Source organism: Falco naumanni, chromosome 13 (assembly GCF_017639655.2).
Source record: "Falco naumanni isolate bFalNau1 chromosome 13, bFalNau1.pat, whole genome shotgun sequence".
Classification (NCBI taxonomy): Eukaryota; Metazoa; Chordata; class Aves; order Falconiformes; family Falconidae; genus Falco; species Falco naumanni.
In genome coordinates, this window is record NC_054066.1 from 983,435 (window position 1) to 995,819 (window position 12,385).

Genomic DNA, 12,385 nt, shown 5'->3' on the forward strand with positions numbered 1-12,385 from the left:
TTGTGCAGAGGCACAGGTGAGCCAGCAGGCCGTCCTGTAAGGAGATGCAACAGCTTGCACTAGTGCAAACACCGGCTCCCTTTTCCCGTGGTTCAGGTCCTTTTGGAGAGATGGGAGACAAGCAGCAAAGCCAGCGTCACAGACGTGGCGGCAGGCAGGGACTGGGAAACTGAGCAGTTTGCCAGCGGCTGAGCACCACACACGCCCTGCGGCCCATGGCGCGGTGACCGGCGGCCCCTCCACGGGCCAGCCCGGAGCCACGGGACAGCAGGCGAGCCGTGCCAGCCTGGCGGGCACACGGGCTGGGGGGGCGGCTCTCGCTAAAGGCAGGGAAGGACGCAGCAGGTGCCGGGCGTTTGTTCGCAAGGGAAGCCCAGCACTGCACAGGTGCCCCGGCGGGCAGCGCATTAAAGGATGCCGAGCGTCCCCGAGCTGTGCCCACCGGCACCCAAGTGCAGCCGCAGCCCTGCTCGCCTCTTGGGGCAAGCAAAGGTCCGCGCTGGATGGAGCCACAGCTGGAGCTCCGGCGGGGAGGGAGGGGAAGAGCTACGGCGACCCTCCAGTGTGGCAGCCCCCGAGCCGAGCTTTGCCTGCTGGAGAGCAGCAGCTTGGCCCCAGCTGGTGGGCACCAGGCACAGGGAGCAGGCGAGAGGCCCTGGTTATGGAGGAGGTGAGCAAGGGGAACCACAGCTGGTGCCTCCCGCTCCTCCCCTCCGCGGGCAGCATCCCCGGCACCACCTCGCTGGGTTAAGCAGGTCGGTGCCTCCCCACAAGGAGGGCACAGCTGTCGCCACTGCCCAGCGCTGCTCTCGCCTCCTCCCTCGACCCAGCCACGCGCTGCCGCAGCAGAGCACACAAGCTGCAACCCCTCAAACTTCACTCAACCCAGCTGAGCAAGGGCTGCCTTGGATACCAACGCACCAGTATAAATAATATCCACGACGCTCCAAGCTGTTTCAGGTTTTATTTTAGAATTTATAAAATTCCAGTGTCATCCATACTCATGAGCCTTTTTACATGTTTGCATATAGTCTCCAAATTCCAAAGTTAAGGCCAAGGGATCATTGCTATGGAAACGTACAATATGGAAGACGTCAAAGAGAGGAAATGGACACATGCCACAGTCTGCTGCGGAAGGAGGGCGGTGGCGCGACAGTACTAGGTACAATCACTTCATGACCTTCTTTAGAGTGGAGGGTTGGGCTGTGGGGCACGAGCCCAGACGGCGGTGCCCCGAATGTAACTCAAGCCTAGCTGTGCAACTGGCGAGGGCACGGGGGGGCAGGGGGGCATAAAGAGGAAGAGGGGGCGATAGGCTTGGTGACGTAGGACAGACCTAAGCTACAGGGGTAATAACCATTTTCTGACAGATGCGGATGAGAGGGTGTCACCCTAGTTCTGTCTGACCCACCCTGCCCCCCACCCTGGAGGCAAGGCCACCCTGTCCTCCCAGGGCAGCCAGGTGCCCTGCAACAGGTCGTGGTCAGCTTCAATCGTTTCTCAGACTTAAGGAGAGCATTGCGAGGTTTTGGTTCGGCATAGCAGCCTCTTCCAAGAAGAGCTGGCGTGGGAAGGAGAAGCGCTGGCACATCAGGCCTGCCGGACAGCGGGAAAGGCAAGAACGCTGGGCTCAGCTTGCCAGAGGTTGGGGCCTTCGCTCCGTAAGCAGCCCTAGAGAAGAGGGGCTAGGGACTCCTGCCGGCCCGAGAGCTGAAGCAGCGGAGACTGAGCAACGGCTCACACTGCAGCCTCCGCAGGACTGAGGCAGGGGAAGAAGGGAACAGACCCCACGCTCCCTGACTCCCTCCAATAAGACGTGGTTTTCCTCTTTTACTGGCTGGAGGAGCCCGGACACAGCCCCCTTCGAGGAAGCCGCGGCAGGACCTAGGTGCAAGCAGCCCACAGTACGGAGCACGGATCACCCTCTACCGCCCATACGATGGAGGCCTCGGGGAGGGCTCGATGCACCATGCTGTCAGCCCCTGCAGCACCCTCCGAGCAGAACCCTGGCTCACCCCTCTGCAGCCAAGGGCTGTGGCAAGGCTGTGCCTACGGCCTTGGGGCCGAGCCCCGTCCTAGCTCAGCACGCAGTCCTACAGACTCACAGCCTGCCTCGCTGTCACTGCGCTCGGCTTCCCTCCGGAGGAGCTCCCACGGCCACTTGGAAACAAAAAGGCTCCTCTTGCTTCTCCTGCACGCTTCTGCTCTGGATGCCAGGGCAAGAGCTGCAACAGCTGCTTGCCCACTCACGCTGAGAGGCCACCATCGTACTGACTTTTGAGGTAGAAAGAAGGCAACAGTAACAGGTGTCCCTACCGCTCATGCCTCGGTGCCGCAGCGCTAGCAGAGGACCACAGCTTCTCAAAGCCGTGCTTCCCATCAGCTTCTCCTGGGCCACGCAGCAACCTCGGCCAACCCAAATCTGTCCCAGCCAGTAAATATTGTCATGTGCTGGCTTGCCTGCCTGCTCACGCTGTTGGGAAGGGGGAAGGGAGGGAACGTGGGGAACTAGGAGCGGGGTCTGTCATCATGCACTGGAAGACTCGTCAAGTGTGCAGGCTGGGACTGTGCTTGGAGTGGCGCAAGGGTGCACTCGCTACACGCTGCACTCAAAGGTGTTTTACCTGACCAGGGTAGCCTTATGTTTTTCTGGTCCCTTCCATCTCTGCTGCCTCTTACAGTCTATTGAAGGTTTTGTTCCTTGAAAGCAAGTTTCTGACCTTTTAGATTATTTTAAGCTCTCCCCACAGTCAGATATCAGCATTAAATGAATATTTGGCAGTTAAAAGGAAAAAAGTTGATTGCACTCTACAAAGGTAAGGTAAGGCCTGGGATAAACACAAAGGAAAGAGGGCAAACGTTTTGGCTTTAGAAAGTCAAGGAAATTTATTTCCTGAGGTCATGAGACAGGAAGTAGATTCCTAGCCACAGTAAAGGAGGTCTCCTAATGAAGGCGAGAATGCCTAGTAAGACATGCTCAAGAGAGCAGATTGCTCTGCTAGCGCTTGGGAAGCTGCAAATCTTAGCCACTTTGAGTCAATTATGAAGTTTCTAACAAAACCACACACATTTAGTGTTTGAATCTGAGTGGAAGTCTTGTTCCAAAGGAGGAAAGAATATCCATCAAGAGATGAGGGTGAGTCCTAGCCATGGTGATAGCTGAGGGGAGCAGGATGGGGTCTAGCACTCCAGACACCATTAGGAGACCTCTTGGGGCAATTGACTTGTGCTCCAGCCGCTGGGTCAGATTTCAGACAGGAAGTATTTGTGGCAGGTTAGTGTCAGGTCAGCAGGCTGGAGGAGTTTCTGCTTCCAGGTCATTATCGTTTGGGTCCCCAGGGAAGAGTCTTGGGGGCCACTTGAGCCCCAAAGCTGGGGAAGTCTTCAGAACTGCTCATATCAGGGGCCTAGAGCAAACAAAAAGGGAACAAGTTAAGCTCCCGCCCTGCTGCAAACCTGCACGGTGCACCCTGAGCTAAGCAGCATTCCTGATGTCCAGTGAGCAGTGACAATGGGCGAGGGCCAAAAAGGATCATTAGGTCTTTAGGACTGCCCAGAGCGGACAGTCAAGCCACCTAGAGGTGACATTTAGGAGGGTGCAGACAGGCAGGCAGAGGAAGGGCTCCGAAGGTCCAGCCTCGGTAACTCAGGCACTGGAGTGGGGCGAGGCCAGTCCTGCAGCAGTGCCGGGGCAGCCGAGGACGGAGCCGCCGCGCGTGCCAGCTCACTGCTCCCAGCAACACTGAGCCAGTTCTGTGCTGCAGCAGCAGAGTCAGAAGCCCCAGGGTGCATTCCCTACTCCTAAACACAACAAGACCTGGCAGGGCACTTTCTGGTAAGGGTCCCCCCACGCCCCCACCGCTCCATACTGGGAGAGCGGTCAGTGTGGGCAAGACGTTTGGAAGGAAGAGACAGCAGTGCTTTGGAAGCTGGAGAGGCAGAGCCCAGGCCTGCTCTCAGCTCGCATGGGCCATGAAGAGCGGGAGGGCCCTTCGCTACCTTCTCTGCCACCAAGGAAGGGAGAGTGCCGCCTCCCTAGCCCACGCAGGAGGGCCAGACCTCAGAGTCCTTGGCAGAGGGTGCCACACGCCCCGTGCTCCGAGGCCTGCAGCAGCAGTAGCACTCACCTTCTCATTGTTGACAGTGGCCCAAGGGGCATCTCTCACCACAAAGCCCTTGGATGGGGCCTTGGACTCTTCATGCGAAGAGGGCTTCATGTACACCTGCATTGCCTCGTTGTCCACCACATCTGCAAGCTGCAGTGACACAGCCTAGTTAGGGGGGGGATCTTGACAGTTCCTCAAACTGGTACAACACGCCTCCCCCCCTGCCATCTCGCCGCGCTGCAACCCATCCAAGGTCACCAGCCCGTTCTACGATGACAGAACACAGTGCTTCTGCACTAGTCTAACAGCCACCAACTCCTAAATGATACAAGCCGCAGGAAGGCAAGCATGTGCACATCCTAGTGGTGTCCCAGCATTCTCCTTCATTGTCCTCTCCTGGACACTGGGGTCAGTTCTTGCACTGCTTTGCGGAGCAAAGCCAGAGGCTCTGCACCCTGGTCTGAGGGACAGCTGCAGATAAGGGCTGACTGCCACCTGCGCAGGGCTCAAGGTCTCAGACACAGTGGTAGAAAATACCACACGGAGATAGTTCAGACATTCGGCTCTCTGGCAGAGGAAATCCTGCTAAGCCCCTGCACAGACTGGCTGAACACTTACATATTCCTCCTCCAAGTTTAGGATGTGATCGATAGCTTCTTCCACGTTCTCAGGGAGTCCTGTTACAGTCACACAGTTGGGGTCAGGAGCTCCACTCTGGGGAAAGCGAATATCCACCTGCAACACAAGGACCAGGATGGGACTTAGATCTGTACATTTGAAAAGCCACAGACTCCCCACACCCTCATCACTAGAATCACAGAAGAGGAAGGCCCCGATCTGTTCACTGCCCCAAGTTTGTTTAGGACCTCCATAGTTCAGATGCTGGGGGGTGCAATGACATATACCTGGCCCCAAAGCTTGTCTGGTTCCCCCTGCGAAGGGAGACAGAACCGAGCTTGGAGTAATGACCCGTCTTCTTCCAGCAGCCTCTGCTGTGCCGATTGCCCAGAGGCCCACTGCTCTCTGTGCAGCACTTGCAGCAGAGACACGACAGGCCTGCATTTCCAGGCAGTGTCCTCACACTGCTGCATTTTCACCGTCAAGCCACTAGCATGAAGCACGGTAAGCTGTCTCCTCCACAGAGAGAGTAATCCCAGCTGACAATCATTTTATGGAGCTGGCTTGGTGTACCCTGTAGATACCCACAGAACTCTCTCACAGCTTGCTTTCCAGATGGGTGCAGGGAAGCCACATAAGACAGGGCCACAACCAAAGGCTGCTCATTTGGGAGCCAAACAGCTTGTTTCAGTAACGGAGCCCAGCCAAGATGCAAGTCTCCAAAGCTTCATCACTCTGGATTCACATTCACTACTGCCACTGCAGTAAAGCACGCCGCTACTGCCACACGCTGTCAGGAGCAAAGGTCCCTGGCCCTCCCGTAGTCACTTTGCCACATCTGGAACCCTGAGAGTGACTCAAGATTCCCAAAGTCAAGGGAATCAACAGTGGCCTAGAGAGACAAAGAAATCCAGATGACTTCCTCGAGTGAAACTCAAGTTGGGGGGTCTGAAAAGTTTCCTTGCAGAGCCCCCCCAGCAACAGGCCTGGCTGTCCGCTTCCAGTAACAGAGTAACTGATATAACCGCCTTCTCCCTTTGAAGACTATCTGGGACCCCGACTGCAAGAAACCCACTAGAAGGGCTGCACAGAGGGACAGAGCTCAGTGCTGTTTGCAGGGCTAACCCAGAGCATCAAGGAAGCATTTCCAGGTTCCTCTTCCGCCTGCGGTCCAGCAGGACAGGAAGAGCTCGGCCTCCTCCCTGCTGAGCTCCCGGAAGAAGGGTGACTCGCAGCTGAGGTCATGTGGGGATGCTTCACCTTCAGATAGCCCGGCTGCCCAGGGCAGACCGGAATGCCCAGGGATTCTGCTCATAAGCTTGTGGAGACAGAACTGGAGGTGAGCATGACAGCACTGGCTTTTCTTTTGCACCAGTTCCAGCTGAAGGTGCTCAAAAAGCAAAAGACAGGAGGACCACAAGATGTGAGCCTCACGCTCCTGAATTCAGCCCCTAGTGCCAAGCTGCTACTAAGCTCTTAGTGCAGTGAGCAAGTGGCACCAGTGGCCACCCGGGCCCTGCCCAACCTGTGCTGCATTGCCCCACTGCTCACCTTGAACTCATCCATGATTTTGCGGATGGCTTTACCACGTGCACCAATGATGCGTGCGTGAACACGATGGTCCAGAGTCACATCCTCAGAGACCATCTGCTCCAGCTCACCAACGATCTTCATGATGGCATCCCGGGCAGCCTCGGCATTCTTCTCATAGCCAGTGATGGTGATCTGGTCTTGGGCCTGGGGTGTGAAGAGACCAGGCTCATAAGCAGCTGAGCAAGCCTCCTCCCTGCTACTCCCTCATACCCTCCACCTTATCCAAAAGCAGCGTAGGGAGTTTGGAGCCCCAGCGAACACGCTGTGCTTCCTATGCTTAGAGACAAACAGCATCCCTCCTTGCACCCTCTCTTGACCTCTCACCTGGCTTTCATCATCCTTGTCGGGGAACTGGATGTTGACCTCATGCTCTGTGCGTATCTGGGTGATCACTGCTCCCTTCCGCCCAATGATTTTAGGGTGATACTTGGGATCCACAGTGACTGTCAGCTTGAAGCTTCGCAAGGCCTAGAACAGGAGAAGCAGAGTGAGACACAACAGCAGGGAACAAACCACAGCTAGTCCAGTGATGTCGATCTAAAGTGCCAGCATCTCCTTCTGGCTTCTGGGCTGCATGGAACAGATTCTGCAGGGCCATGCTTGAGTGTACACGGCTACAGAGAAGTACCCAAGGCATCCATTTGCTAGGGCCTTGTGCTTTCGCCAAGTTGAGCGGGAAACTACAAGTAGCAAACAACCATCCAACTCATTCCTCGCCTGTTTATTCAGAGCTATGATAAGAATTCAATGAGAATAGGTACAAAGAGACTCCCAGCACAACGAGGTTCCCACCCTGCAGTGTCTCAAAGGTACATGAAGGTGTGACAGAGCCCTGGACAGTCCAAAGTTACCTACGCAGAATCTCAAAATCCTCCTGTCAGTTCATGTTAAATGACCGACATTTGGGTAACTCACTTATGAGCACCCCATACCCACAGAGCAACTAAGGGTGCTCTTAAAAAGTGAAGGGCTCAAGGAGTCTGCAGCTTCTGAAAGGAACACCCAGAGGCTAAAGCCTTGACTGGCTGGAAGGAAGGAGGACAGGCACAGGCCTTACCCGATCCTCTTGTTCAGCCTGCAGCTCCTTCACTCTTTCCATCAGCCCGGCCTTGGCACGGTCCAGGTTGGCGGCCAGCCCAGTGATGGTGATGATATCTGACTGCAGCTCAGGAGCAGGGACCTGGATGTTCACCTGAGTGACAAGTAGCAATTATCATTTTGTATCACTACTCGTTTTGTATCACTTGTGATGCCTGTCACGGCAGGTTGGCATCTCGCTGATCTCTCCTGCTGCCAAGACCAGCTCCCATCCAGACAGCCTAAACCACAGACTCGCAGAATGGCTGAGGCTGGCAGGGACCTCTGGAGGTCATGTGGTCCAACCCTCCTGCTCAAGCAGGGCCACCTAGAGTCGGTTGCCCAGGACTAGACGGTTTTTTAATAGAAACCTGTTTCTTCAGCCATTATCAGATTGCAGTGCTGCAGGGCTTCAGCCCCTCACCAGTGTCTGTCAGCCTGGAGAGGCTAGGAAACAAATACGTGTTCAGTAGCGCTGTCTGCAGCCAACCTGTGTCAGCCCCAAGAGTCTCTGTGGGCTTCTGGGGAATTCTCCCAAACAGGTAGCAGGCACAGCAGAGATGTTTCCCATGGCCTAGGAGGAAAACTGTTCTCACACTGGTCATGCAACACTCAATGCATCAACACCAGCCATACAGCTTCAGCGTGAAACCTATTGAGTCCTGGAGCCAGGGACTGAATCATTTTCTTACTACAGAGCCTGTATATTTCATGGCCGAGCCACAACAGTCCTGAGTACGTCGCACCTGACTGCCACCACCACAGAAATGGTCGCTTAGATTCTCCAGGACAGAGGAGATGGGAGGAAGGGCCACAACTTACTTCAAACTCATCCATCATTTTGCGAATCCCACTTCCTTTCTGACCAATGATGTAACGGTGAAGATCAAAGGGAACTTCCACCTCAATGGTGACAGGAACCAGAGCCTGCAGGGGAGGGAGCAAAGTTTACCACTAGAAAGCCTTCTGTCTTTCAGCTTGCCATATACTTGCCCAAAAGAACGTGTTGCTGAACTGAGGTACATTCCTTTGTAGTCAGGATACAAAGTCTACAGGAAAAGAGAACACAGCTGCGAACACCAAGATGACTTGTTGGGTGTTAAAGCATTTTTTCCAAACAAGCTATCTTAAAACCTGCCTCTGGGGACAGGCCGTTTGCACATCCTTGGCTTCCATCTAGCAGAGACATGGGAAACATCGCTAAAGAAGCATGGCAAGGTCTGCTAAAGTTAGAATGATTCGGCCCCAACCAGACTCCTCTTTCCAGCTGTGCTCCACGAAACAAGCATGTCATGCTTTTATGGCACATAACTTGGGGCTGCCTACAAGCTCTAGCGATTGCGAGGTCAGGCGCTATGATTCAAGCTGCCAGTCTAAATCACAGAGCAGAGGGTTTCCCTTGAGCAGTACACACCAACTCTACAGTTAGCATCAGTGATCACCTGGATTGCAACCTTGACTGAGTAGCTTTTATTACCACCAGTAAAGCCTGCAGTGAGCTTCTTGCATCAGGGCGTCACTACATTACACGGCTAAGGGGCTTAGAAAGCCACATACCTGCAGCGCCTCCTTTGCTGCCTCGCACTTCTCCCTGCGGCCAGAGATGATGATGATATCACACTTCTTTGGAGAGCTGGGATCTGCATCCTTCACATCCTTGCCTTCCCCACCTTCCTCACCATTCTCCTGTACAACTGCTTCTGCAACAGGGGCTGGAAACATGGGAAGTCTCATGTTAAAACGCACAGAGCCCACTCCTTGCTAATTATCTTCCCCTCTTAGATCCTTAGGCCTAGCCTGGGCTTTGACACAGATGGTCAGACACTACTGCCTGCTATGGAGGAGGTCACTCCTAGCACAGGCAGCTTGCCATGGCTTGGCCTGGAATGAGCAGAACGAGGACATCCACTGAGATGTCTGCTCCACACCTCTCTGCACAGCGCTGATAATGCCTCTGCCTGCACAGGAAGGACCTGCAGCTGCACTGTGGAAGCAGAGGCTGTTAGTGAGGCTGGCAGTTTCCTCTCCAACACGGAAGCTCAACAGCACAGCACTGGATGTCACAGCAGGCTGGCTGGTGCTCGGCTGCAGTATGCAGCAGGCCCCAGTTGTGCTGAGTTCAATACACCCAGCAACAAGCGCATGAGAGCTCAGAGAGACCTTGGTAAACCTTTTTTGCCAGCGTAGGTCCTCATACTCCCTGCACTGTGTGGTGAGAGCACATTCAGAACGCCTAGGCCTGCAGTTTTACCTCACAAAATTATTCCCTCGTTCCAAGAGGGCAAGGTTGATGCTAAGCCCAGATTCAAGGATGCTGCAGGAACACCTGGGATCAGTTCTACATCAATTTTACACATAACATCTCCACTGATACGGAATGTAGGCTGCACTACCCCAAATACCATGCGAACATGCATCCACAGGTATACCTGGGTTCTCCTCCCTGTCAGGGAACTTGATCTGCACACCATAGTCCCGGGTGATCTGCTGGATCCGGGATCCTTTGGGGCCCATAATGGAGCGGTGGAACTTTTGTGGGATGGTGCACTCGATTGTCACTTGAGCTTCCTATGAGAAAGGAGAGTTGTTTTACTGTGACACAGCCTCTTTCACACCAGAGAACAGGATGCTCGTGCATGGTGAAATCCGTAATGGACATAGAGAGGAGTTAGAAAAGATAACAGCTGCTGGCAGGGGAAGAACTGAAAGTTTCCTAGATTCTTTCTTCTCTCAGAAAAGTTAGCAGAGGATTTCTTAATGAAGGCTGCTTCCAGCCCATGATATTGAAGGCTTCTGAGACCACAGCTCAAGCTCTCTATTGCCCTGAAGGGGAGGAAGCATTAGAAGAAAGGAAAAAGATAAAGGAAGGAAGGGAAGAGAACAGGTTTAACAGCTGGCTGCTTCCAAAAGTCAATACTAACAGCACAGGAAACCCCAGAGAGCAACCACTACCAAAGGCCACAAAAAGGCACAAGAAGGCTTCAGTCTTTTAATACCTAGAAGTACATCAAGGAAGGGTCTCCTGTTTCCACTCCTAAAAACTAAGATGACGGTCAGAGGAGGCAATTCATTCATACAGTATTGCCATTCTGGAGTCAGCTGCCATTCGTCAGGCTGGGATCTAACATCTGCAGACCCTGTATGTTGACAGCCAAGCTTCAAATCCCAGAACTACTGTGAGACTTGTTCACATGACGCTTGGCTCTACAGCAGATTCAAGGAGGGCACTGCTGAATCAACTAAGTATAGAAGAGACTTTTCCTGCAACGTACCAGGTCCTCGATGATCTCCTGAATGCGTTTCTTGGCTGCCTCCACACAGTCCTTGGCTCCCTTGAGAGTGACTTTGTCGCTCTGGGTGCCAGAGCGTGGGAAGCTGACCATCACACCACCATACTCATCTGCAATCTCACGCAGAACTTGCCCTCTCCGGATGACAAAGTGGCGGTGGTGCTTGGGGTCAACCACCATGGAGTCTTCAACCACGTTATCCTGCCAACAGATGACAGCCAGTCAACCCTGCCTGTCCTGGTGATAAGCACAAGTTTGCTGCACTCAACCAACCACAATCAGTTTACAACCTTACCCCAACAAGTAACAGCAAGGAAGATCTTCCTGAGCTACCACGAAGGGCAGCAGATGGTTTTAGAACAAGCAGGTCTTTCACACTGACTCGTTACATCTTGCTACCATGATAGGCAAGGAAGTAGAAAAAATAGTTCATACCAGGTTCTTGATGAGGGCCTCCAACTCCTTCTGTGCCTCTTTGACAGCCTCCTCAGTTCCCATGATAGTAATCAGCTCCTGATCTTTGTCCTCAGAGGTTGGGAAGATGATGCGGGCCCCAGTGTTGTCACGCACCTTACGGATGTTGCCACCACCCTTACCAATAAGGAATTTGTGGTACTCTGGCTTCGCACGAAGGTCCACAGTGTAACTCTTTGTTTGCTGAAAAGAGTCAGATACCCATGAAACATGTCAATATGTAGAAAGTACAGATCAGCATCCATAGTAAGCATGGAGTTATGTTACCTGCACCCACATACACAGCACTGCAAGAACAAAGTAGATGCAGCGCGCTGTCAAAGTCAAAAAGGTTTACAATGTCTTAAATTAAAAATGTTACCCAAAAGATGTTCTCAGGGCTGAAAAGACAACTCTACATGCAGCACAAATGGTGAGAATATGAGCCGAAAATAGAAGGGTCTGACACTCACACAAGGCAGCATAACCATTTGCTAACCAACTGCTGCAAGCCAGGCAGCAGAGGCAACCAACTGATCAGAAGAACATGTTGACATGCTGATATTAGAAAGGGTTTTTTCTCGCTGTTAAAATAACCAATCAGTCACAACTCAGGGCAAGGTTTGGTCACCCAACGTTCTCAAACCTGGATATATGCAGTGAAATGGAAGAACTGGAGCTGAAATTCAGAGATCAAGAAAAAAGTAAAGGAGACATGCAGAGTAGGCTGTTTTGGAGAACTGTGGATACCCAACAGCATTCACACCGCAGGAGCAGGGAGCCTTAACTCTTTGAGTATGTCTCCAGCCTGGGCAGAGAAGCATTACAGCCAGTTTTACACATGGGGGAAGAACTAATTTTCACAAGGATGGAAGCATAGTTTTTTCATCATCCAAACTGTACTCAAATCCCTTGAAAGAGGATTAGGTTGTCCCCTGCCAGAGGCAGGGGGAAACACTTCAACACCCCCAAAAAAACAGCTAGCCCAAACATACTGCTCCTTCCCCTATGAGACAAGTCTCACCTTCTCCTCTGCCAGATGCAGCAGCTGTTTCTTGGCTTTCTCCACATCCTGTGCTGGGCCCCTGATGGTCACAGTGTCACTGCCAGAGCCCTCGGTGGGGAAGTGGATGTGGACTCCACCACACTCCTCCATGATGGAACGGATGAAGCGGCCTTTGGCACCAATGAGGGAATTGTGCAGTTTGGAAGGAATAGAGACCTCCACCTCTGTGATGTTGGCCTAAG

The 12,385-nt window shown here is 53.3% G+C and overlaps 1 protein-coding gene across 3 annotated transcripts in view; it reads right to left on the bottom strand.

The window, feature by feature from the left end:
- Positions 1-2,860: 2,860 nt before the first annotated feature.
- The window catches only part of LOC121096889 (high density lipoprotein binding protein), a 38,342-nt gene continuing 28,817 nt past the window's right edge, over positions 2,861-12,385 (bottom strand). For all 3 annotated transcript variants that reach the window (XM_040613478.1, XM_040613476.1, XM_040613477.1), the window contains exons 17-28: positions 12,162-12,380; positions 11,120-11,341; positions 10,667-10,885; positions 9,824-9,962; positions 8,952-9,106; positions 8,217-8,321; positions 7,375-7,509; positions 6,642-6,785; positions 6,276-6,461; positions 4,725-4,841; positions 4,128-4,256; positions 2,861-3,407 (exon numbers count right to left, since the gene is read on the bottom strand). In XM_040613478.1, coding sequence (XP_040469412.1) covers positions 3,321-3,407; positions 4,128-4,256; positions 4,725-4,841; positions 6,276-6,461; positions 6,642-6,785; positions 7,375-7,509; positions 8,217-8,321; positions 8,952-9,106; positions 9,824-9,962; positions 10,667-10,885; positions 11,120-11,341; positions 12,162-12,380 — 1,857 coding nt within the window. In that variant the 3' untranslated portion in view covers positions 2,861-3,320. The remainder of the gene's footprint in view (positions 3,408-4,127; positions 4,257-4,724; positions 4,842-6,275; positions 6,462-6,641; positions 6,786-7,374; positions 7,510-8,216; positions 8,322-8,951; positions 9,107-9,823; positions 9,963-10,666; positions 10,886-11,119; positions 11,342-12,161; positions 12,381-12,385) is intronic.